This window comes from Scomber japonicus, chromosome 4 (genome assembly GCF_027409825.1).
Source record: "Scomber japonicus isolate fScoJap1 chromosome 4, fScoJap1.pri, whole genome shotgun sequence".
Classification (NCBI taxonomy): domain Eukaryota; kingdom Metazoa; phylum Chordata; class Actinopteri; order Scombriformes; family Scombridae; genus Scomber; species Scomber japonicus.
In genome coordinates this window covers 25,803,198-25,826,810 of record NC_070581.1, presented here as the reverse complement: position 1 = coordinate 25,826,810, position 23,613 = coordinate 25,803,198, and the positions used below count along the sequence as shown (strand labels likewise).

General features: G+C 43.7%; 2 protein-coding genes across 2 annotated transcripts in view; one reads left to right on the top strand and one right to left on the bottom strand.

Annotated features, from left to right (window-relative positions):
- Positions 1 to 23,613, top strand: part of plp2b (proteolipid protein 2b) — a 374,364-nt gene that overhangs the window by 295,626 nt on the left and 55,125 nt on the right. The window lies entirely within an intron of this gene.
- On the bottom strand, positions 270 to 21,641 carry nol4la (nucleolar protein 4-like a). Its single transcript, XM_053317713.1, has 11 exons — positions 21,300 to 21,641; positions 11,408 to 11,563; positions 8,868 to 8,979; positions 7,851 to 7,960; positions 5,170 to 5,311; positions 4,123 to 4,415; positions 3,641 to 3,826; positions 2,919 to 3,107; positions 2,693 to 2,812; positions 2,362 to 2,548; positions 270 to 487 (listed from the first exon to the last, which is right to left on the bottom strand). The coding sequence occupies exons 1-11, from the start codon at positions 21,639 to 21,641 to the stop codon at positions 270 to 272; spliced, it is 2,055 nt and encodes a 684-aa protein (XP_053173688.1).

Genomic DNA, 23,613 nt, shown 5'->3' with positions numbered 1-23,613 from the left:
GCTACAGATAACAGGGCACTATAAGGTCAAAGTGAACCAAATGCATAAATAAACATTTTTCAGCCTGTGATATGTTCTGGCCCTTCCAAATACGTAATCGTGTGGGGATAAGTAAAGGTACCATACCTACAGGACCCACTGTGCGCTGCAGAATCACGCGTGTACATTTCTGTCTTTGTTTGGATTTCAAAGTCTGCCCAAATATGTGTGACTGAGAGCGATACAGGCGGACAGGCTCGGAGAAGGTCTTGGCACGGTTTGGCTCGGACTCAGTTCTGCTGCAGGATCAGGTTTTCCAGCTCGTCTGCTGAGCGGAGCAGGAAGGCCGCGGACTCTCGGTAACCTGCGATGAGCTGCCTCACCGCTGTGACCTCCGGATGGCTGAGCTGGGCCGAAGCTCCGCCACCGCCGCCTCCCTGACCGTGACTGTTGGAGCTGGAGGAGGAGGAGTTGGGGCCGACGGACTTCATACTCAGATCTGTGGGACCTGCGGACACAACCCGCAATGATTTAAGGAAAATTAACAATACAGCAGATGTAGCAGAAATAGGGTCATGAAGCATCATTACCCTGAGAAATTCAGACTATGATTAAATACCCAAAATCTACGAGATCAAGGATTAAGAATTAAATGTCACAACACTCAGTATACAGGAGAATTAAACTGTGTTCCTTCAGTGAAAAATAATACACAATAATAATAGCTACTTTATAGTAAAAACTGAAAAAAAGATAAGTAGTAAGACAAAAGTACACATTGTAAGGTTGTTATGTGCATCAAATATTTCACAGATGAAAATACATCAAGGAGGAACTCAGTATCTTAAGCAAAAGGAACATTTTCTTCAAACATTCATCCAAATAACAAAGAAAAAAACAATGTGGTACTGTATGACTCATCTCTTTTTGAATCTGGCCATGCATGAGTTTTGGTTTTATTTTAACAGGTTTAAAGAGATCTGTCTTTGAGATGTGTGTTCCAACTCAAAACACCTGAAAGAATGATGGTTCTCACAGCTTTGAGCAGTAATATTGAAACAGGACTATAAGGACTATACTAAGAGTCTACAGCCATGCTAGCTTCTCTATCAGGCTACAGAGGTGCAGTGATGGCTTGATGCTAACATGCTCACAGTGATGTGGATGCTGCTGCAAAGCTACAGATTCTGAAATATGAAGGCTTCACACACATCTACAACTCAGCCGCACAAAAGATCTTTACAATTATCAGAGTTTAAAGGAGGAGAATGAGATCAGTGGCAATTATCCGACCAAATGTGAAAAATGCTCACAATCTCCCCTCCAGTTCCTGAGTCATGGTGCTGAATAAAGGCCAGAAAAGTGTTTTTGCAGACGTCACAGTGAAGATGACCTTTGACCTTTTGCTTATAAAATGTCACTTCATCATTATATCCTATTAGTGATCTATGTAAAACTTTGGCATAATTAGCTCACAAATTCTTGAATTATGGCCAAAAAACGTGTTTTGTGAGTTCACAGTGACCTCTGACCTTTGAACATCAAAATCTAATCAGTTCATGCTTGAGTTTGGGCCAAATTTGAAGAAATTTCTCGAGGGTTTCTTCTCTAAAAATAATGTAACGTGTATTTTGACTAAGAACACTCACTAAGAACAACTTTAATTAGACATATGAATATTTTCTACTTCAGAAATAGTCAGCAGGATGTTTCTTTATTTCCTCATAGAAATGTAGCTGTTAAATGTTTTTAGATGTAATGTCATCTTTGGCACTGTGAGTAACACAAACAACATTTAATTCCCATATTAACTCGTATTAATCTCCTGAGACCCAAGCTTTTGTTTGGCATGCATTTTTAATTTCTCCAAGATATAAAGAATTAGTAGGACCTGATTAGGACAAAAACTAAGCAATGTATAACATGAAGTAGTTTCTGAAAAAAATAGTCTTCACATGGGGCCAATAGGTTTTTTTTACTGTATAACAGCCCGATGTGTATCATATCAAACTACAAACGTCATCAAGCATAAATAAATAAGTTTCAACCCTAAAATTGGATACGGTTTTGTGCCTGGTCCACTTTTGTCTGGTGATCAGTTATAGAATGACTTTGCCAAGATGCCTGCCATCTGGACTTTGCACTGATTAATGTACTGTGATTAATGTTTTACCACCAGGTTGCACAAAAAGCGTGTACGAACAAGGACAACAGGTCAAAGTTAAGCAGAATGAAGTATAAGGTCCAGCAAATCCAAAATGTAATGTTCTGATATGAGGACTCAGGGTCGCAGGAGGTTAAGGTGAAGAGTTAAATGAGAAAATATGTTGTGTGTTTTTGGAGGCATCATTTGTTTGAGTCGGACTGATAAGAGCTGCTCACCGTTGGTTTGTGCAGCAGTAGCGTTCTGCTGGTTGCTGCCGACTGTGCCGTATCCCCGCAGGTTGTAGTTGAGGCCTCCGTTGGTGTAGAGCTGGTCTTGGGCAAAAGCTGCGCTGGAAATCGAGAAGCTTGTCGGAGCCGCAGAGGCAGGGTCCCTCGAGTTGGACTTGTCGGAGGCAGGCTCGTCCTATGAGAAATCAAATGTTTTCATTTTGGGCAGAGGAGTGTAGTTTACGCTGTACAGTTTGGCTTTGATGATGCAGAGCAATCTTAACACATTCTCGGATCCCTGCTGGGCAGATTCACAAACACCTCCTGCCAAGACATTTACCGTCGCTTGGTAGACATCGAGCCGCATCCTCTTGGCAGCATTTCGGGTTTCGCTCTCGCAGGCAGCAGCGAGGATGTTCTCAGCCATGGCAGAGGTGAGGTGAGGAGGTGTTGGTCGTATCTGGTGACAAGGGTCAGCAACATTTTTTCAAATTATGAATATGAAACATTTTTTTTATTTATGAATGTATGTTGAATTTAGCATCAGAGCTGGGGCCACTTTGTACCTCAAAACCGCCTTTTTTCATGCGGCGGCAGGATTTGAGGTAGGTGCGGATGCGCTTGCGTGAGCGCTCCTGGAACTCTGGGAACTGACGGCTACAGGACTCGATGATGGCCTGGATCTTCTCCTTGGGCTGTTTGGAGATGGGCACCATGCGGTCCAGATTCTCATCCACGAACAGACGCACAAACATCTGACAGAGACAGCGTGAGGGGGGGAGGGGAGAGAGGGGATGTAGAGCAGAAAAAATAGAGTGGGGGTGCACAGAGAGGGGTGTGATAGTTGAAAACAAAAGAGAGGAAAGCGAAGGCAGGCAGGGGATGGGGGAGCATCAGAGGTAGAGTGGAAGAAGAGAGGATAAAGAGGGAGGGGGGAGGTTATGAAAACAGCAGCAAAATGAAAATGGAATCACTGCTTCATATGCAGGACAATATTTCCAGTGTTTGCTTATTCACTCACGTTTGCATTTTTGCATCTTCACTCTGCTTCTCGATTTCATTAGAGTGAGAAATGCAACGATAGTGCTTTTCACAGAATAAATAGAGAATGTAGAATATCCTCCTATATTGACTTCAGATATGAGAATTCATCTCATCTTTAATATTAGTAAGTATAATATATATTTATAATAATAACTATGTATAATTTAGCACCAGGGCTGGTAGAAGAAGAAGAAGAGGAAGAGTATGTATTAAATATACTGCAATAGTTAGATGAGTTACTTACATTGAAGGCTTTAAGTCTCTCAGGGTCCATGCCCTCAGCATCATTGATCTTGTCACTGTCATCATGGTCATCATGATCGTCGTCGTCATCGTCGATTATCTGTGCCCGCCCAGAGGTCAAGTCCTCTGCGCTCATGCTCAGTTCAGTTTTCACAGAGTCATAGCTTCCTGAGCTGTAAGGAGGCGACTACAAAAACACACAAATGCATAAAAATAGAATTATTATCTGAATATAAGTTTACATGGAAGAAGTAACATTCATTTCTGCTCTTGATTCTATCTCAGTGTTGGTTTGTTGTTTAGCTCACCTCAATGGAAAACTAATTTAACTGATATCAATTCTACTTTCTGTTTTTATCTTTAGTTTGTTTTCATTTTATTGTATTATCATTATAAATACCTGAAAAAAGCTAATAAAAATACAATTATTATGGATTATACACACACAAAAGGAAAAAGTTGGCTTCAAGTTTCTGTTCTTACCTTGTTGGCGTACTCTGTTTTGATGGGGTACTTCCTGTTGGGTTCTGCGGGGTAAGAGTTTGGCGGCGAGCTCCCGACTGGCAGCAGTCTGTCGCTCAGGTTGACCGGCTGCTGATCCTCTGAGGAGGATGAGGACGAGGTGGTGCTGAAGTCCAGGGGGGCACTCAACCCGTTCTCTGTCACCTCCCCATAAGGGGCCCCACCATCTGGGGGGTTCCCACCCACAGCCAGCACTTCCGGGGAGGTCAGGGCCGGCAGCCCGTTGGCACTGCCGCTCTCTGAGGAGTCGTCATCTGACAGAGGGGGGAAGGAGGAGGAGGAGGAGGAGGACGGGGCAAAGATGCAGATACAGAGATGAGCTGTTTGTTATGAATGCGTTGTCTACTACAACAGACTCTATTTCTGTCTTTGGTTACAACAGAGTGGGCGCGTTACTACAGGGGGATGGGACTTCCTGCCTCACGATGAGCTCTATGAAACTGTTGTGGAAGTAGGTATTGGGGTCAACTGTCAAGAAAAATAAAAGTTAGGGTAAAAGGGGAGATCTCTGGAGTTTTAACAGCAAGGAGAGAAAGAGATGAGGATGATGAGGGGGTGGGGGTGGGGGAGGGGAGCCTTCAATCCCTGGTGTGTGCAAATGACATCTTTTTAACCCAGTTTATGGTAAAGTACAGATTTCATTAAGATGATTCCTACACGTGTCATGGTTACACCTACTTGCATGTTCACTGAAACCGAGTCCTGTTCAATGATTCGCCCTCATTTCAGTCTTTTCTATAGTGCTGCCTAATCTCTGGAGGTTAATATCGGCCTTTGTCCTAATTCTCTAAGCCCTGTACCCTGAGAGAGAGGGGTGCACAATGGATTGGGGCTGCGGTGGTGTCCCACCCGCTGTAAGACTGGATTTATTTGGATTAGTCCAAGGCAAGCTGTTTCCTGCACAACAACAATCTGTACCCTTCGTATGTAATGAGTAGACTCCAGTTGAAACTATAACTAAAAGCACCAAAAATTCATCCACGAGTAACAATGAGACATAAAACTCACCGTCCTCTTCTTTAATGGTGGCTGTTGGGTTGCTGACTCGCTCTCCATTAGGTGGGCTGGGCTCAGGCACTGGGGGCTGCTCAGCTGTGACCCATGTGGGCTCTGCGCTGTTCATGTCCTCGCTGCTCACCGAACTGTCATCCTAAGGGCGGAGAGGGCGGACAGGAGAAACAAAGTGTGAGTACTGTGAACAGAAAACTGGACAGCCAAGTGTCAGAAGAGAGAAACTCACACTTTTTGACAGCGACTCTCACAACTTTACCGTCAAAGGAGAGCTGACTAGGTCTCGCTAAGCTTGCCGTGAGCAGACATTTTTCTTGATTTAACTCTTGATGAAACATGCCAAAGTCTGACAGCGGTAATGCAGGAGCTTCCCTGTTAAGTAATATATTTCTTGAAGCAGGGTTATTTTTAACTCCGTGACGCAGAGACTCCAAAGATGCTTGTTGTAGCGTAACACAAACATGACCACAGGGGTAAGGATTAGAAAAAGAGAGCAGAGAATAATCTCACAAACTATTCAAAGGCTGCCCTGAGCTTTGGCTTCGTCGTCTGCGAACAGGCATCACCATGTTTCATTTCAGACCAACGCTGAGCTTCAAAGAGGCCGGTTTACTTTATGCTATCGTGGAAGTGACTTTCTCTTTGGCCCTCGTGAGTGATGTTGTGTGTCACTTACAGAGGGGGTGGGGGGGGGGGGGGGGGGGGTAAAACTACTACTGCTGCTACTGTGTGATGGAAACAGAGCAGAATCACATCTCGTCATCTCATTCCCCCCACACGAGCACACAAATAGGCCTAAACTCATGGGAATATGCATCCGTCCCTCTGTAAAGGGGTTTGAGGAGAACCAAAATGCTCAGTGACAGCTCTATTAGGTACCAAGTGAGCCATGTAGCATTAAAGAGAGACGCAGAGAGAGAGAGGGACAGAGAGAGAGTCTCTAATTACACCGTTTATAAGAAGATGGAAATGTAGCATCATTAATGTCCATGCTTTAGGAAAATACATAATTGATAAAGCAGAAAGATCTCGAGTTCGTAAAGTGGAAGCAGTTGGTAGCCTTTTAATACAGGAGACAACATCATTGCAACACATGTTTAGAAGTGGACACAACTACAAGTTGAATCAAAATATTACAGCATTGTAGTCGTTTTCAGAGTAAACATGGGATGATTAGCTGATTAACTGAGTAGTTGATCAACCGAGAATTATTGATTAATTGAGTCCTGCCTCTTAATTATGAAGATTTGCTGCCCTTTTGGTCTCGTGTGATGGTGAAACTGTATAAGTTTGGGTTATTCAGCTCATTTTAGATGTCACATTGGGCTTCAGGGCATTTAAATACACCTTTGTTTCTCTTTTCTGATATTTTAGAGCAAATGATCGATGAATAATCGATAATGAGAATAATTGTTACTTGGAGCCATATTTTTGCCTTGTGTTGTATAGGGTTAGGCCCTAACCCTATTAGGGTTAGGGTTAGGGTTAGTGGCCATAATCATTTATTTACTGCACTTTTATTTCATTTGTTGCATTAGGGCAAATTACAACTTATTCCTACCCCGTAAACTCATCCTGAACTTATATCCCTGGTCATAACTTTCTAATTTCAATTTAGAAAAGTTTCCATTCCTTTAATAGACATTTTAGTGTTTTTATGTCTTTTTTCTTGTTTTATTGTTTGAATGCATTATGTAAAGCACTTTGAATCACTCTTGTGTATGAAATGTGCTATGCAAATAAACTAGCCTTGCCTAATGATGTGCATCACAGAGTGTATGTTTGTTCCTTTTACCATTTATCAAACAGAGGGGCCAGTAATGTTTGCACTTGTCACCAAAGTTCTGCGAAATAACACGCGAAGAAGCCGAGATACACAGATACACATATGTCGCAGTAAAGTCGAGTAAATGCAAAAGTAAATGAGATTTACTTTTGATTTTGCTTTTGTCAACAGAACAAGTCTGCTGCGCTTTAAAACCAACTGCTGCTTTAAGCCCAGCTCTAAAACAATGCAGAGATATGGAACAAATTACTACAAGCCTCCTGTAACACTGAAACATCCCTCTCTGATGGTTAATTATTAAATTATTGGCCTGCTCATTCTGCACACAGATGCGTCCAACAGTCTGAGCATTTGTTAATTTGTACTCACCCCCGAATCACAGTCTGGGTCATTGTTCCGGATAATCCAAATTATGCGTGAGTGAGGTCGACATTATCCTCGTGAAGTGGAGCTCGCTGCACTTTTAGTGACAGTGGTTTTCTGACTGATGCATAGGCTGCATGTGTGAAAGAGGCTTTTGAGTGTTTCTGTCACAGCTACACATGGGAGTGGTCTCAAACATGACGTCACTCAGCAGAGAAGCTTTACTAATCCTCATTTCACACTGGGCACTTCCTCCCAGCAGGGGGACCGCTCCGATTGTTTCATATTGAATTAAAAGTTTAGAGGGAAGGATGTGCGATTCTGCACACACACAAAGCATTTCTCCCCACAGCCTTGATGAGATTTAAAGGAAAATAACCAGGAGGACTTCAGTCAATACAAATGCAATTATAGTGAATGAGGAGATCTTAACGGTGCCAAATTTTCTGATTTATCCATCTGGACGCCACCTCACCCCCCACAAACACACAAGCATCCACGGTGCTGTCACACACAAAGATGCACTTACCCTCTCAGTGGCCGTCATGCACTGCAGTTTCATTTGTTTCAGGTAGGTGGCAGTCAGAGGCATGTTGTAATCAATGAGGTCCGGGACCAGTGAGGTTGGTCTGTCATTTTCTGACAAAAAAAAAAAAAAAAAGCAGCAGTTTAATAAAGTAAGATTTAATCCTCATTTCTAAGTCATTTCTTTTTTCACCTAAAGGCAGAATAGCTGAAATAGTTTAAATTAGAATTAATAGATTAATCAAATAGTGAATTAGAAAATTAATTAGCTAGATTAATTGCTACTTTTCACAGGTTTCCATGACTATTTAAACTCATTAGTTTTTGACTGCTGATTGGACAAAACAAACATTTAAAGACACTGCATTTTAAATATAGTCTGACATTTCATCAATAAATCAAGAAAATAATCAACAATTTAATCAATCATGGAAATAATCACAAGTTAAAATTTAACACCAAAACACCAGAAGTCAAACATTGTGAATGAGAGCTGTCAGCAGTCTCCTCGTCGACCACTAGAGGGACTCTGTGATCATTTTAAAGAGTCTATACAATCCCATGATGTGGTCCTCTTGGGTCTTTGTTACATCATGTGGCTCATGGATGTACACATATGTTTTATTAATGGGGTTTAAAAAAAACTCTTTCAAGTACAAATACTTAAGATCATATCACCTCACATTTAGTGTCAGGCTCAGGGACTCAGCATGTGTCAATAAGATGCGTTACCACCAGTGAGCACGTTTCTATCTTATGTGATAACAGGACAAAATATTTCTATGAATCTTATAACGGCAGAGGATCTCACAGCGATAATGTTGGCTGTTGAAGTGGTTGGATGATTGGCTCATAAAATCTCAGCATGCACCGCAACATAGTAATTAACCCTTTTCCATGTCAGCGTGTCAAAGGATCTGAGCATTTATCCACTCTTAAAGGTTGATCTCAAAAATAGCATATCAGTTAATGGCTTCAGCGGAAGGAGCGAGCCATCCACAGGTCACATGTGTGGGATTACCTTTGAACTCTGCGGTGCTGGGGTTGATGTGCATCCTCTTCTGACACTCTCCACAGCTCATTAGGAACCGAGTCACCGCCTCTCTGGGCAGGAAGGCGTAGGTCTCTGCAATCTGTGCCAGAGGAGTGAGCAGAGGAGACCGGGTTATGGCCACACAAAAAAAAAAATGGCAGTAAATATGGCTTTGGCTGAACTCGAACTGTGTGCAGGTATTTTTTTTATGTTTTTGTACTGTGCATGTGTGAAAGTTTGGGGTCAGTGATTATGTGTTATCTCGGTGTGGCACGAGGAGGAATCCTCCCTCCAGGCGATCTCTCGTGCCTTCAGATGGCCTAATTCCAGCTCTGGCTCTGTACAATATTTCTGCTTTCATACCTTAAAACACGAGTGGTGCTCATCGGCTTTTCCATTTCCATTTCTCCTCTTGCTCTTTCAGGTGCGGCCGACTCATATCTACACCTCTCTCTCTCATGCTCATCCTTCTCTCTCTGTTAGTCTCCAGTGCTATGCCACTCTCCCCTCTTTCCTCACCCCCTCTGGCGTTTCCCTGTAAAATGCGACCTTCACGTGACCATGGAGAGGCAGCAGGGGTGCCCACCCCCACCGGCCCCACCACCACTGCCACAGCTCCCCATCCCCATCCCCTTTGCTGCCCCCCCCCCCCCCCACTCTTCATGGCCCCTTGAGGCAGCTGAGAGGGAAAGGCCACCCAGAGGAGCGTGCACCTCCCAGAAGGCCACAGTGACAGTTCCATATTATGCCCTGCCCCAGTGATGCTGCCTCCTCAAAAGGGTACACTCTATGAGACGTGACAGGACCTCTCTACAGGGCAGGGGCATGAGGAGGAATTGGCTCTATGATTTTTTTTTAAATCCTGGGGGGGCGGGGAAGAGGAGAGGAGGGGTACCAAAGTCCTGCTCAACCCCCCACCCCTCCAAACCTCCAACACTGCCTCCACAAACAAACGCATCCCTAAAGCAAGCACACAAAGCCCCTCGTTTTGTCCTGCGATACTTGGTCCGAGCGTCAAACCCTATCCTGAGACCACACCTCACTCTGCAACGTAAACTCACATACTGTCTTTGTTCCTAAGACACGCAAAAATAAACCTGCTGCTCTTATGGTTTGAGCACCAGAAGTACTTTGTTTTCCCGGTAAAGGTGGTTTGTTCCCTTGGTAACTCCTGATGCTAAAAATTACACATTACATTCCCTATGCTGCTAAATATATAGTCTGCCACTGAAAAAAAAAAATCTTGGTGGTCTCAGGATGTTTAATGTTCCTTTTGTTTGGGGCGCTTCGATGTATTGGCCCCTCGAAAGACTGTTGACCTCATGTTGGGTCTCTTTCTAACAATAAAATAATTCTACTGGGATTTGTTGAAGTCTTTCCAGCTGTGGATCTCTGTTCACACAAATGTAAAGACGGGAGGTAGAGTCCGCACACACGCACATTTACAAGCTTGTGAAAAGATATTTTTATTGATTGCAACGTTTCAATCTTCCAGGTCTCCATCAGGAAAAACATCCATGAACAAAAAGCAACTGCACCAACAATTATGAGATCCAATTATACATGGTATCTCGAAAGTGAATGCATTTTTTCCTTCTTTAAAAAAAGCAAAAAAGCATAAAGAGACAAGTTTTGAGTCGTGACTGCAGCTGTGTAGAGCTGTATATTCACATAGTGATAATACAAGTGTCGTCCACCAATCTCATTTAGATTTGCTAATTGTCACTAAACACTAACTAAATTTTGTTTTGCCAGAGTTTAGTCATATAAGTATTTGGATACATTAAAATTTTGCCTTGATGATTTCTAGAGAAAAAGTTAATGGATCATTAAAGTGGTTACAATCATCCAAAGAGGCTCATCTGAACCAAACTGCATGACAATCAATCCAATAACACCAAATATATCCCCAATAAATCACAAATATCAACCTGCTGGTGGTGCAAGAGGAGAAGTTAAAGGATCAACTATAAGTCAATAAGTTTCATCTTCTGAGCTCCATGAACGTCTTAAGAAATTTTAATGGCAGTCATCCAATAGTTTGTGGTGGACCAACCGACAGACTGCATCCCTACAGCCATGCCACTAATGTGGCTTAAAATGTATTTGCATATGTCCTTCATGAGTATTTTAAGTGCACAGTAATCTTGAATAATGAGTTTGTTTTATATGATCTGACCTCCAAACTGTATGTAAAGCTGATTATTGCTCACATGTTCACACATTTGCCTGATCAGACCATATGAGTTGAAGAGCTTCTACATTTCAGTGTTCGGACGGCCTCTCCTTTTGTTTTGTGTGCTGTTTTTTTCACGCAGCTGGGAGTTCAATGTGCACATTATCCGTCTTATTCACTTTGCCATTTTTCACACCACTAGATCGGACTATAGATGGAAAGATAGCGACAAGAGGGAATGAATATGATGCTTTTTAATGTTGATTTGGATGTTTTTACTGTCAACATCTGACGAGGAACAGTGTTTGCTGGGTTAGTTGCACCCTGCGAGAACCTGGTTGGATTTACTCACAGCTTTGTAGGTCTTCTTCTGGCCTGCGTGTTTGGGTGCTCGTCCCGGGTCGGCACCCATCTCCACGTGCATGGCATAGATGATGTCAAAGAAGTCTTCGACCACGGCCACACGCTTCAGGGAGGAGTTGTCTTGGGCCGAATTCCCATCTGAACACTGAAACACAAACAGAGACTGGAGTTTAGTGTTAATGTCCCCCCGCCTCAGGGCAGCAGAGATAAAGCGAACGACGTGTCTGTGTGTGTGTGTGTGTCTGTGTGTGTGTGTCTGTGTCTGTGTGTGTATCACCGACAAGCGGATGATTTGTGATATTTTGGCTGCACATGGAGATTCCTGCAGCCGTGTGATGTGAGCAGGGTAGATCTTTAAGGCACATGAGTCATAGGTCATGTGCACAAGGTGTCCTCACCAGCACTAAAACAAAAAAACAAAAAACCACCTGAAACAACTGGCCTTGTTTAGTCCAGCACATTTCTGTCTCACAGGTGGTGAAGTCTCAGTCTGGGCCTCGGCTGGGTCTGTAACTATCACCTCATCTCTGCAATGTTTAAAAATAACACCACCGACACTGTACAAGACCAACAGTCCCTCCTACCACCACCTCTGGCAGCCATCCTGCCTCCTGTACTGCTGACCCTGTCGCCATAGAAACTGCCACTGATTTCTCTCGGGCAGGTGTGCTGGGCAAAGGGTCATGTGACACACCATAGAAGTGGGATCGCCAGGACAACAGCCTCCATCCGCAGCACCACAGTGGGCTTTCCTTTTTCCTACTCTTGTAGCTCTCTACCTCGAAGTGACTCTCTGCTTACAAACAGCCAACACTTTGCTTTTTTTTTTTTTTACCCCCCCCCACCCTCCCCAAAACAAGATCTTATCATTATATTCCTGATATTTTAAACGTGAAGTAGCCCAGCGAGCATGAAATGGAACAAATGGATTTGGCCATTTAATTAGGTTTTTCATGAGTCCACCTCTTCCTTGCAGATATGAGACACATGCTGACATTTTCTGGAGATTAGGTTCTAGGTGGGGAGTGATCTTTCCTTGTTTGAGTGAGAGGAGGGTCCCGAGTTCAAAAAGTTGTCCCCTGGCATTGAGGAATCACACTCTTCCCTCCCTCCCTCCTTGACATTTCTGCGCTGTTCCTGGGATCTGACATTTCGTTTTTCTCGTTTCCTCCCTCCAAACTGCGTCGTCCTCCTCCTCTCCTGCCTCCGTGTCTTCATCATCCCCCTGCCTCCGTCCCGTCTTCCTTGCTTTCTCTCTCTCTTTTCTTTTCTTTCTTTTCTTTTCTTTCTCCCCCTCTCAGCCCCCTCTCCTTCCCTCTCCTTGCTCCTGCTCTCCCAAGTGCAAGGTAATGATCGTTGCCATGGCAACTAAAACCAGCTCACAGAGCGGGTTTGTTTTAATCCGGCCCTCTCTCTCTCTCTCTCTCTCTCTCTCTCTCTCTCCCTCTTTCCAGCCACTCTCCCCTGTCAGCATGGGCTAAATGTAATGATAATAAATGAAATAATAGCGATCCTCCACCTCATCATCACAGCTGTAATCTATCGAGGTATCATCATCATTCCCCCCGGTGACATCACCACCACCACCGCCGCCACCACCGCTGCCGCTGCTGCTGCTTGGGACAATAGTGTCAGGTCCATTCACGCTGGATTTAGATAATCTCATACAACTGTGGGGTGTGCAGTGCACCCACATCCTTCACTGGATTCTACCAAAAAAAAAAAAGAATAAAAAAGAGACATATCCTCCACCATACACACCGGATACTCTGCTGAAAGAAAAAAAAAAGCTACATACACAAACACCGCAGCCCAGATTTGGTGATTTTGCTGTATTGCTATGTGTGCATTTGAATATAAAAAAACAGTATTTGTGATGCTTTTATTCCTGACTGCCACTCAAGTACATAACATGCAATCAAATACTGCATTTCTTTCACTAAACAGCATCTCAAGTCCTGCTTACCTGAAGGCCTTCTCAGGTCCCTCATTCCACCCCCACCCCACCTCTTTCTCCATTTCTATATAAGCTATTTACCCTCTAAAGGCAAGTCAACAGCAGGGAGTTAAAGATTCACCTCTCAACTCAACATGTTTTGAGTGTGTGTTTAAGCGCAGTACATGTCTACCAGGCAGAGCTTGTAGCATCTCACTGAAGATATTTGGTCTCATCAGCTTCAGCGTGCCGTTTTAAAGAGCAAAGGAGACATGTCAGCATCCCTAATCAGCAACAACACATTATGAGCACAGCACCGCAAAAAAAAACTCCTCGCCCTCCTCTCTCCTTTCCTCCTTCTCTCTATCTTTCTAATCCCGTAGGACTTTGCACTCCCCAGCCACTGTACAACCAGCCCCCATCCTCTGCGCGCTCTCTCCCTGTCCCGCACCAAACCGCTCTGTTGCTAGGAGACTGGAGGGGTTGAGTCGGCGGCCCCCACCCCCGCTGGCAGTCACACACACACACACACACACAAACACACACACTGTAGCAGAGAGTCGCTGATGGGGAGAGAGGAGCAGTCCTGCACACAGGCAGGTCAGGAGGAGGAGGTGAAGAGGAGGGAGGAAGGGGAGGGGAGAGGGGGGGGGTTCACGGGAAGCAGCTGGGTCACAAAGACAGGCCGACGGAGAGAGAGAGGACAGAGGCATCAGACAAGAAATCAGTTCCACGGGTGAACAGATAAACAGATAAACACTAGCATCCAAAAATATCAAGAGGCAATAAATTTTGTGTTGAACTTAAACTTTTTTTTTTTTTTAAATACTTTAGTGCAATGTTACTTTCATCATCTAGACAAGTGTATGCTTCAGAGTCTATTGCACATTTTATACTTCTTATAGTTGAAGTTTAATTAATAAATAACATAAAAGATCTAAGAGACACAAACTCAACCAAAAACAAAACAAGACAAGACACAAAAAAGGGAGAGAGTGAGGGGAGAGGAGGGGTGTTGGGATTGGGATGGGGGAGGAGTACCTGTTTAGATAGAAATAATATGTTATTTTACAGATCCTATATATTTACGGTAATTCTTCTTTTTTTATGTGGTTTCTGATTTGTGAAAGTTATTATTTTCATATTCAAAATCAGTGGTACTGTTGACACCCAAGTCAGCCGATTTTATCTTTCCTAGGAAATGAATCCTCAAAATATTTTATACTTTCAGAGGTTCTTTTAAGTCAAAAATATACCTTAGGGTTGTCTTAGCTTCTCCCCAGAAGGGTAGCAGTATTGTATAGTACACATGTTTGTATAGTTTGATATTTGTTCCCCACATCCTCTCCGGCAGCCTTTTCCCTGCTAAGAGGGAACATTTCCGGTACTTATGAAACATAATAAAATATCTCATGCTCACTTCCCAAGAAAATTTCCTCCAGTGTTTTGATTGTGATGTTTTAAATTTTCCATTTAGGGAGTCTTTCCAACATCCATGTATGTGGAATTTTTTTTGGAAGTTTTGTTATGTGTCTGCATAATAAGTAGCTCAAGTTTTACATTGTGGCAGCAGCAGCTTTGGTCTGTCATAGGGCTGCGTTTGGGTACACATTTCAAACTTAGGACCAGTTAAGGAGACAGATTGTCCAGTTTAGGACAAAACCTGCGTACCCAATTGGGAAAAAGCTGATTTTTGGGTCAGTGGTTTAGGCTAGTGTTAGTCTGTGTTATGTCCCAAAAAATGACCATGATCTGATATGTATATGTATATATATATGGCTAGACTAATGCTGGATTATTGAAGCTGATACTGATATTGATGTTTGAGAATTTAAAAATTCCAATAATTTTACATCTTTATACAATTTTTCTTTACACATGTTTTATATTTTGAGATGTTTTGCATTTTGTTCCTTTTTAACAAAGGAATATACAGAGGACATTATTCAACCTGTTTTATGTAATTGGATATCACACACTGGAATAAAACAAGTGTCTTAACCATTATGACTGGATGACTTGATTAACACCTTAAAATTTAAAAAAAGATTTGATGTGCCTCAATTGGATTTGTTCCATTTTCTCCTTTTTTCTTTTCTTTAGTCATTTTTTTACTAAGTGAATGTCAAGTTGACACTTATACTGGATCCTTTGGCTCTGTAATTGTTAAAAACTGAGAAATAACTGACTCACTGTCGTCTGCATCTGAACCAAATTGCTCAATGAAAAATATTTTTGACATGTAACTAATGTCTAATTCACGGACGTTGCCTCATTCACACATCTGATGTTTAGCTTTTTATTTGTTTTTGGATCTTTTCATGTTTGCTCTGTGACTTAACTGATCACAGGTCATTGTATTTCATCATTTTAAGAATTGTGTTATTAGTCTGTTTGGTGTCATGTATGGAGATCATGTGCTTATATTATATGTACCTTGTAGTTTCCTCCATGCAGCTATAATCAAACTTTAGCCTGAGACAAATTTCCCCTTGGAGACAATAAAGCATCTTATCTTGTTTTACAGTTAAAAAATAAACTTGCCAACTGCTTTCTGGTGTTTCAAAACATACCTGTGATTTCTGTGCTTCAATTTCCTGTTCTGCACATACACAACATATAGGCTGATATCAATATATTTGCAGAGCTAACATCGGCCAATTCTGTATGTTTAAGTGTGTTTAAGTGTGTATGTGTGCGTGTGCGTGAGCGTGTGCGTGTGTGTGTGTGTGTTCACCATGAAAGGAGCATGTAAAGATGGCTGTGTCAACACATACTCATGACTCAGATTATCTCACTGCAGATGTGACAACGGGTCATCTTTTAAAGGCCCATTTCCCCTCTGTAAATCTATCAACTGGCTAATGGACATGTAAATGGGACAATCCCTGTATCTCCTCTGTGTGTGTGTGTGTGTGTGTGTGTGTGTGCGTGCGTGTGTGTGTGTGTGTGTGCATGTGTATGTTTGTGTGTGTGTTGCAGATAAAGATTCATATGACCAAAAAAAAAAAAAAAAACAGGGATAAAGCAAGTGTTACCTGCACAGTGTCCACATTTTTTTCTAACCAACCCCCCACACCTCCACCCCCTCTTCTATTTCTTCACCCTTCCGTCTTTTCCTTTCACCATCATCCTCTCCTCTCTGCCTCAATTCATAAAGCCTCATCATTAAATCCACATTAGGTGCACCGAGCTCTAACCCTCTGTCCGACATTAGTGTGTATGTGTGTGTGTGTGCCTTTGTGTCTGTGTGTGTTTCCCGTGATGAACATTATATGATAGAGTGTGTGACATCCCCAATATCCCACCGAGCCGGAGACACAGACAGTCCCACTGGCCCGGAGACTGGCACTGTTGACGTTCCAGTCATTGACTCAAAATCGTATGTAAATGACTCGCACATACATCATCACATCACAGAGTCCATTTCGCCATTTTCAAGCTATTATCATACTGTCCCAGTTCGTTAAATGTTGGCCTTGGAAAGGTATTAAAAATGACAGTAGCGGCGTGGTAGGAAGATTATTGCCGTCTTAAAGACTGTGTGTGTGTGTGTGTGTGTGTGTGTGTGCGTGTGTGTGTGTGTGTGTGTGTGCGTGTGTGTGTGTGTGTGTGTGTGCGTGGAGCAGAACTCAGACTATCTCCCACACAGGGGGGAGGCCCCCAGGCCAGTTAAAAATGGTGTTAATTTCTCCTCCTATGGGAAAGCAAAGAACGGGCTCTCCATGGCAACAGAGAGGGTGCTGAAGGGAGGAAACACAGAGCATGCGATCAGCGACCCCCTCTTTGTACGAGCACACATACACGCACAAACTACCACATATGCCAGGCATGTATTTTGTCACCCGTCCACAATAAGTCATAGTAAAAAAAAAATCACTGAATTCACAAATATTGATGTAAACTCACATCTTTAAGTGTAATTTAACAAATAAGTGTTCTCGACCCTCAAACAGGCACTCCAAAATTCATGAAAACAAGTCATACATGCTCAGGTAAATCCTCCCATCAATGACTTAAGAGCAACTACGTGTGTATGTGATTCTTTGCTGTTTGAACCCATAAGTGCTGGCCCATGTGTCGTCCCTAATAAGCGCCATCAGAGAGGGACGAAACAAAAAACATCGGACAAAAGCTCGAGAGATTCGCCATGCAAAAATAACATTAATGCAAATGCTGTTGAATAATAGGGCCAGTATTCTTTTGACTCTGTGGCCCGACCACAAAAGAGGAGCTCTCAGGGGAAATGTGGACTAATTAATCAGATAATAATGATGATGTTCCTCTTCCCATCTGATGGCGAGGCGCAAACATTTAAGGCCCATTTTTCAGCAGTCAGACTGAGACTATAGGTTTATGATTTCTACCAGAGGAGACAAGGACGTCCCGAGAAACCCCTCTATTAGTATTAAATCCTCTATTCTGAAAATCTCTCTTAATTGTCTCCTGTCCTGTCTCTGGAATGAATGGGACACTTAAGGGCTGCAGCTAACTATCATTTCCATTATTGATTAATCTGCAGATTAATTTCTTAATTCATCATTTTGTGAATAAAATGTCAGAATATACTGAAAAGTGCAAATCTTTATGTCCTGAAGCCCATCTTAGAATTCATTGTTTTATCTGACAAACAGTCCAAGAACACAGATATTCAGTTTACTATGTATGACAAAGAAAAACAACAAATCTCCACATATGAGAAGCCGGGATCAGAGGATGTTTGGTATTTATACTATTAAAAAAATTACAGAAATTATCACAGTAGTAGCCAATTAACTAAATGTTTCAGCTCTAAGACTCTTATTTATTTATCTGTTTTAGATTGTTAACAGTGTATCGGACCATTCAAACAAGTTAAAATACGAAAGCTGATTCATAATTTATGACAGCACATCCCACAAGCACGATTCAAGCACTTTTAAAGCCGTGTTTAAACAAGTGTTTCTGAACTGTTACATGTGTCTGTGTGCGAGAACAAGTCTACCAAAAACCTGGTTTGTGAGAGACAAACGGAGAGATATTTACAGACATTTTCAGTTGACATGGCAACAAAAAGCAACAGCTCGCAATCTTTCAAATTTTTCAGTACAATGCTCGTGTCAGCCGAAGGGAAATGCACAGGGCGTTTAAGCGTTTCTTTTGAGACTGGATGCACTCTGACTCTCCTCGCTCGTGCTCACATCGTGTGCAGATTCTGTTCTGTGGTGCATCTGTGTCTGTTTCTGGTCCGATCCCCCTCCTCCTCTGTAGCGTCCTCTAATCAGGACATAATGAGAGCTAAACGAGGTTGCATCTCCACACTGAGGGCTGCTGGATTTCTCTGAGCTCCAAGTTGTGCAGAAAGAGGGCGAGACAACACGGGCATAGAGGCAAAAAAAAAAGAAAAGAGACGGACAGAAAACACACAGAAAAGAAATAATTCTGTGTCCGGCTTGAAAAGAAGCAGTCTGTGCATTACTGTTCGCTACTACTGTGCCCTGCCTTTCTGTCCCGTCAAACACTGAAGCCGCCTTGTATGCTTCACTGACACATAGAAGAGACCTTCTCTGTCTGCACATCAGCCACCATCCATCCCTACCCCCACCCAGCCTCCCGTCATTTAGCCCCATGCCTGTCCCCATACAGAAACTTGGCACACCCTGGGAGCAGCTGCAGCGGGGCTTCCAATGCTCGAGCTCCAGAGACACGCCCCCGGCCCTGCAGCCGCACGACGAGGCAGTGACCATGTGTGTGCGTGTTGGTACGTCTGCTTGTGTGTGTGTGTGTGTGTGTGTGTGTCACTTTTCCCTTGGCCCAGGACAGCCTATTTATAAAGCCCGGGAATGCAAGCAGGATAAAAAATTAAATAAAAGAAATCCTGCATTGTAATACAGTTACAGTCACATGCATATAAACTGGTTGATTTGTTGCTTCTGACTCATCATTAGAGGCAGCTTGTGTTGGCTGATGTTCTGTTTGTTGTTTAAATTTCCCAAGTGGAGCTGAGTCAGGGGGAGGTTTCCCCCTGCCTTATGATATTAGCTACAAAGCGTGTGCCCTCCTCTCAAATAAATAGCTTTTCTTTCACCTTCCTGGGGAGCCGACATGGTTTAACCTGACCTCGGGGAATTATTTCAGCTCAGCCGACGTTAGATTGATCCAACAGACATCAACCTGAAGAATGTGTTACAAATAAACATATTGGAGGAGAGTCCATTAAAGAATTTATATCAACAGTAAATGTTAAGAGCTATATACAAAAGCTAATCAACAACACCTTTCAGGCACCATCTGCACCTGCAGAGACAGATCACACCTGCCCTCTCGCCCAGAGGGAAACATAATATTGAGTGGAGATTAGACGAGTTTTGTGAAGGCAGTTGGCCTAAATCTAAATTGTGCATTCACACAGGTGTTACACCTGTGGAGGGATCAATGCTATTCAACCAAAATCAAAGGCTTCAATCTCTAATCTGTGCCAATATCTGCTCTGGTTTGTTAACACAGAACATGTTTCTGCTCTTTGAGGTCCAGAGAGACTCTGTCCCAGCAGGACGGGTGGAGGGAGATTATTCCCTGAAGGCTCTTATTTAAAATGGTGGTTGTCTCTTTGCTGGCACAGCAGGCCCAAACACCATACAGAGACATGGGCGCGCGTGCACATGCGCACACACGCACGCGCTCACACAGAGAGCGGCTGGGGGCACTGCTGACAGTTCATCATTTACATGTTATTGCAGAATGTTTTTAACCCTCACACACCTGCAGCCCCAGTGCCCAGTCGGACCGGTGCTGACCTGACTTCCATTTTACAGAAACCCCCACTCTGAAGCCTCCAAATCCAGAGACATGAAGAAGTGAAGTCTGAGCACTAACTGTGGGCGTATGTCGCTATCAGTCCCGAGCAGACCCTTTTGTTTCCGCCAACCCTCACGTGGTCACCAATTACGCACAGCTGCCACCCTCCATCAAATGTACAATTTCTTTTTAAAATGCGTCTCTTGAAAGTCTCAAATGGGCTTGTGGAGCTTAATGTCGGAACACAATAAAATGCGGCAGAAGCAGACTATCCTGGACTACACAGGTGTTGCCAGAGCAACGAGTGCATGCGAGCCGATCCGCATCCTGCTCAGGACAATGAAAAGTGGGGTGCAAACACTCAGACTGTCTGCCACACAATCACATTTTTTTTATAACAGACATACATTTGCGTATTTTAGAAACACACATTTGCTCTGTGACAGGAGGACACGTGAATGTGTGAATGTGGCCGACGCACGGACTCGGCCCGTTGTGCTCGGCTGTGGATGGGACAGTGAGCGCGCGTGTCGTTGATGAATCGCTGACAATCAACCTGCTGAGCTTCACAGCAGAAAGGTCAATCTGACATCTTATAAGTTACTGTTAATAGCCTGCACCCCCTCGAGAGGCTCACCGGAGCACACTCACATACCCGAACCACCAACATGCCGTTGCATCCGCGAGCGCGCGCGCACAGCATCCCCACACCGGGGTACACGAGACCTAAACAGCACGGTTCACCAAAATGTTGTCAATAGTCAATTATCTCGTGCTTTGCACCCGGCAGCGTGCAGCTGACAGGACTTCAACCTCACTGGCGAGATGGCTATGCATGATAGCCTACCTTTTACAATTACGATTGCCAGGAGGCACCGGCGTTGCTATGGCAGCAAGGGATGAGAGTAGGGCTGCTCTGGTTGGGATGTGGACAAAGTGAAGCTTTATCGGGAGAGATGGGGGCGAGCCGGGACGACAAAACATTACAAGTTGTCATTTTATTCATGTGTCAGGTGCATGTGTGCAGCCTGAAACGGGCCTGGCGACAACTTATAGGTGGCAACGGGACATCTCGTGCGCGTGAACACGCACGCTCCCCCTGTCATACATACACAAACACACAGGGACACACACACATAGCCTACACACGCACACGCACACACTTTACCGTTGACTTGACCGGGACATATAGCACGGGTTTCCCTGGAGCTCCTTTCTTGTTGTGCTCTCCCAAAACGTTGGTCCCGACCTGAAATCCTTTAGACTTCACCCAAAATTTGAATTTGGCGTTGATGTGGCTGTTGTCGACATACACGCCATCCGACTCGTCGTTCTGCAACAGTGTCTGCATGATTTTGTTATATTTTCGCCGGGTGACGGTCTTTGTTTTACCGGAGTCTCCATAAGTCCGGAGACACCAGTCCTGAAATTCACTGAACATCTCCGCCTCCAACACGACCGGACTCCGGCTCCTTTTGGGCGCATCCACGCACGCCTTTTTCGTTGCCATCGCTCCCCCTCTCCCTCTCTCTCTCTCTCTGTGTGTCTGAACCCGTTCAAACAGCCCGAGCTAATAAAGAAACACACTTGAGTGGGTTGATCTTCCTCCTCTGGTCCCCGCTTGTCCCGCGTCCAGGCGGCTTGGTTCAGGTTCTGGGACGCTACCTCCCGGTTGGTTTCCCTTTGCAGAAGTGACCCGGACAGCAGCACACCTGTTTGCAGAGGAGCAGTGCTGTCCCGAACCGCAGCGGTGAAAAATGTCACTTCCTCAAATCATCGGCTGTGGAGTGGAGAGGGGGGCTGTCCTATGCTGAGCGGGTATCTCCCACCTGTGCGTAAAACGCTCTTCACTACCAGGGGTAGGCTTTGAAAAAAAAAAAAAAAAAAGCCCACAGTCCTCGCTAAACAACAAAGAACAGAGACAAAAGCGTGGAAACAAACGTTGCTCTCAGTTCCTATCGACCTACTTTCTAACAGCCAAACACTATTTTCAGATGCGGGTTTGTTCAGCCCTCAAAAAAAAAAAAAAAAGCGCAAAGATGCTCACAATCTGCTCCTATATGGCCACATATCCGATCAACATGCGCCACCTGGGATTGTTCCTGCTCCTCACTCACACCTGTTTGAATGGGATTTGCGCTTGCATTGTCTGCTCCAGTCTATCCCGTGAAAAAAGAAAGCAACACTCCTCTCTCTCTCTTTCTCCCTCTCTCTCTCTGCATTACGCTGCTAACTGACTCAATTTGCACCAAAAGCCTGCAGGTTGTTTTTTTTTCCCTTTTTTTTTTTTTTTTTTACAAGTAATGTTGCCCAGCCGCAGAGAGAAAATGTCCGATTTGAGCAGGTGAGAGAAGAAGGTAGAGGGAGAATTTCTTAGATAACAATATGTGAGAAAACATTCATCATGTTTTAATCGTTTATTTGCAGATGGGAAACACTTTTTTTGCAGTTTGTCAGTGAATGTATAAATTATTTTTTAAAAATGGGTAAAAATCCACTAAAAACACAAAAATGTCTCATCAAATTTGATTCAAACCTTCCTACTATGAAGGCTTTTCTTGTGCTTCTGTGTTATCACCCCCCAGAAAAGATGATTTAACTCTTCTCTTCCTCTTGTGTGAATACAAATTTGGATTTAAAATAGTTTAGAGAGTTAAACAGCTTAATAGGAGATTATTTCAATTCTCATTATTTCAACATCTGTCCTAGATAATACCCAAAAAAATGTTTTTAAGGATTGTATTTTTATCTGTGACTTTCATTCATGGAGGGACAAAAAAAGAGCAGGAAAAAATGTATGAAGCCACAAAAGCTTTAAGTGTCTGTTTTTTGAAGTGTGCAGATGTTTGAGGAAGACATTCAACAAACTGCACACATTCAGGATCGTTATTTGTCTTGTGGAGGCCTTGAATGTGTAGTTTTCTGCCTCTGTGTGTGTGTGCGTGTGAGTGTGTGTGTGTGACTCCTCCTGGCCGGTGCATTATAGGCCCATGCTGGCGGTGGTGACTGCTGCTGTTGCCATGACAGCAGCGCAGCAGTGTCTCCGGCCGTGCAGAGGGTGAGTGGGATGCCCCGTCCTCATCTCTCCATCCTGACTCAGACAACGGAGCGCTGGACAAAAAGCCCCACCCCGACTGAATGATCAGCAGCTCAACACTCCATCAATAGCTCGTCTAATAAAGCGAAACATGTGTGTTTATGTGTGTGTGTGTTTGTGTATGTGTGGCCAAGGCCTTTTGCAAGCTATTTCATTTCATTTCATCATTTGGCCTTGTGTTGTGTCTTCTCTCAGGACTGGCCTGTGTGCAGGATGAGCTCCAGGGCTCCACGTCCCTCAGGGGAGGAAACATCCCAACACGGCTCATTTTGTTTCGTTTTAGACGAGAGTCTCCGGTTTTGTTGTTACTGCAAACTGCTTTCAGATGTGAAAACATGCATGAATGCAAGGTGCACGCGACTATTGTTGTACAAAGATCACTCGA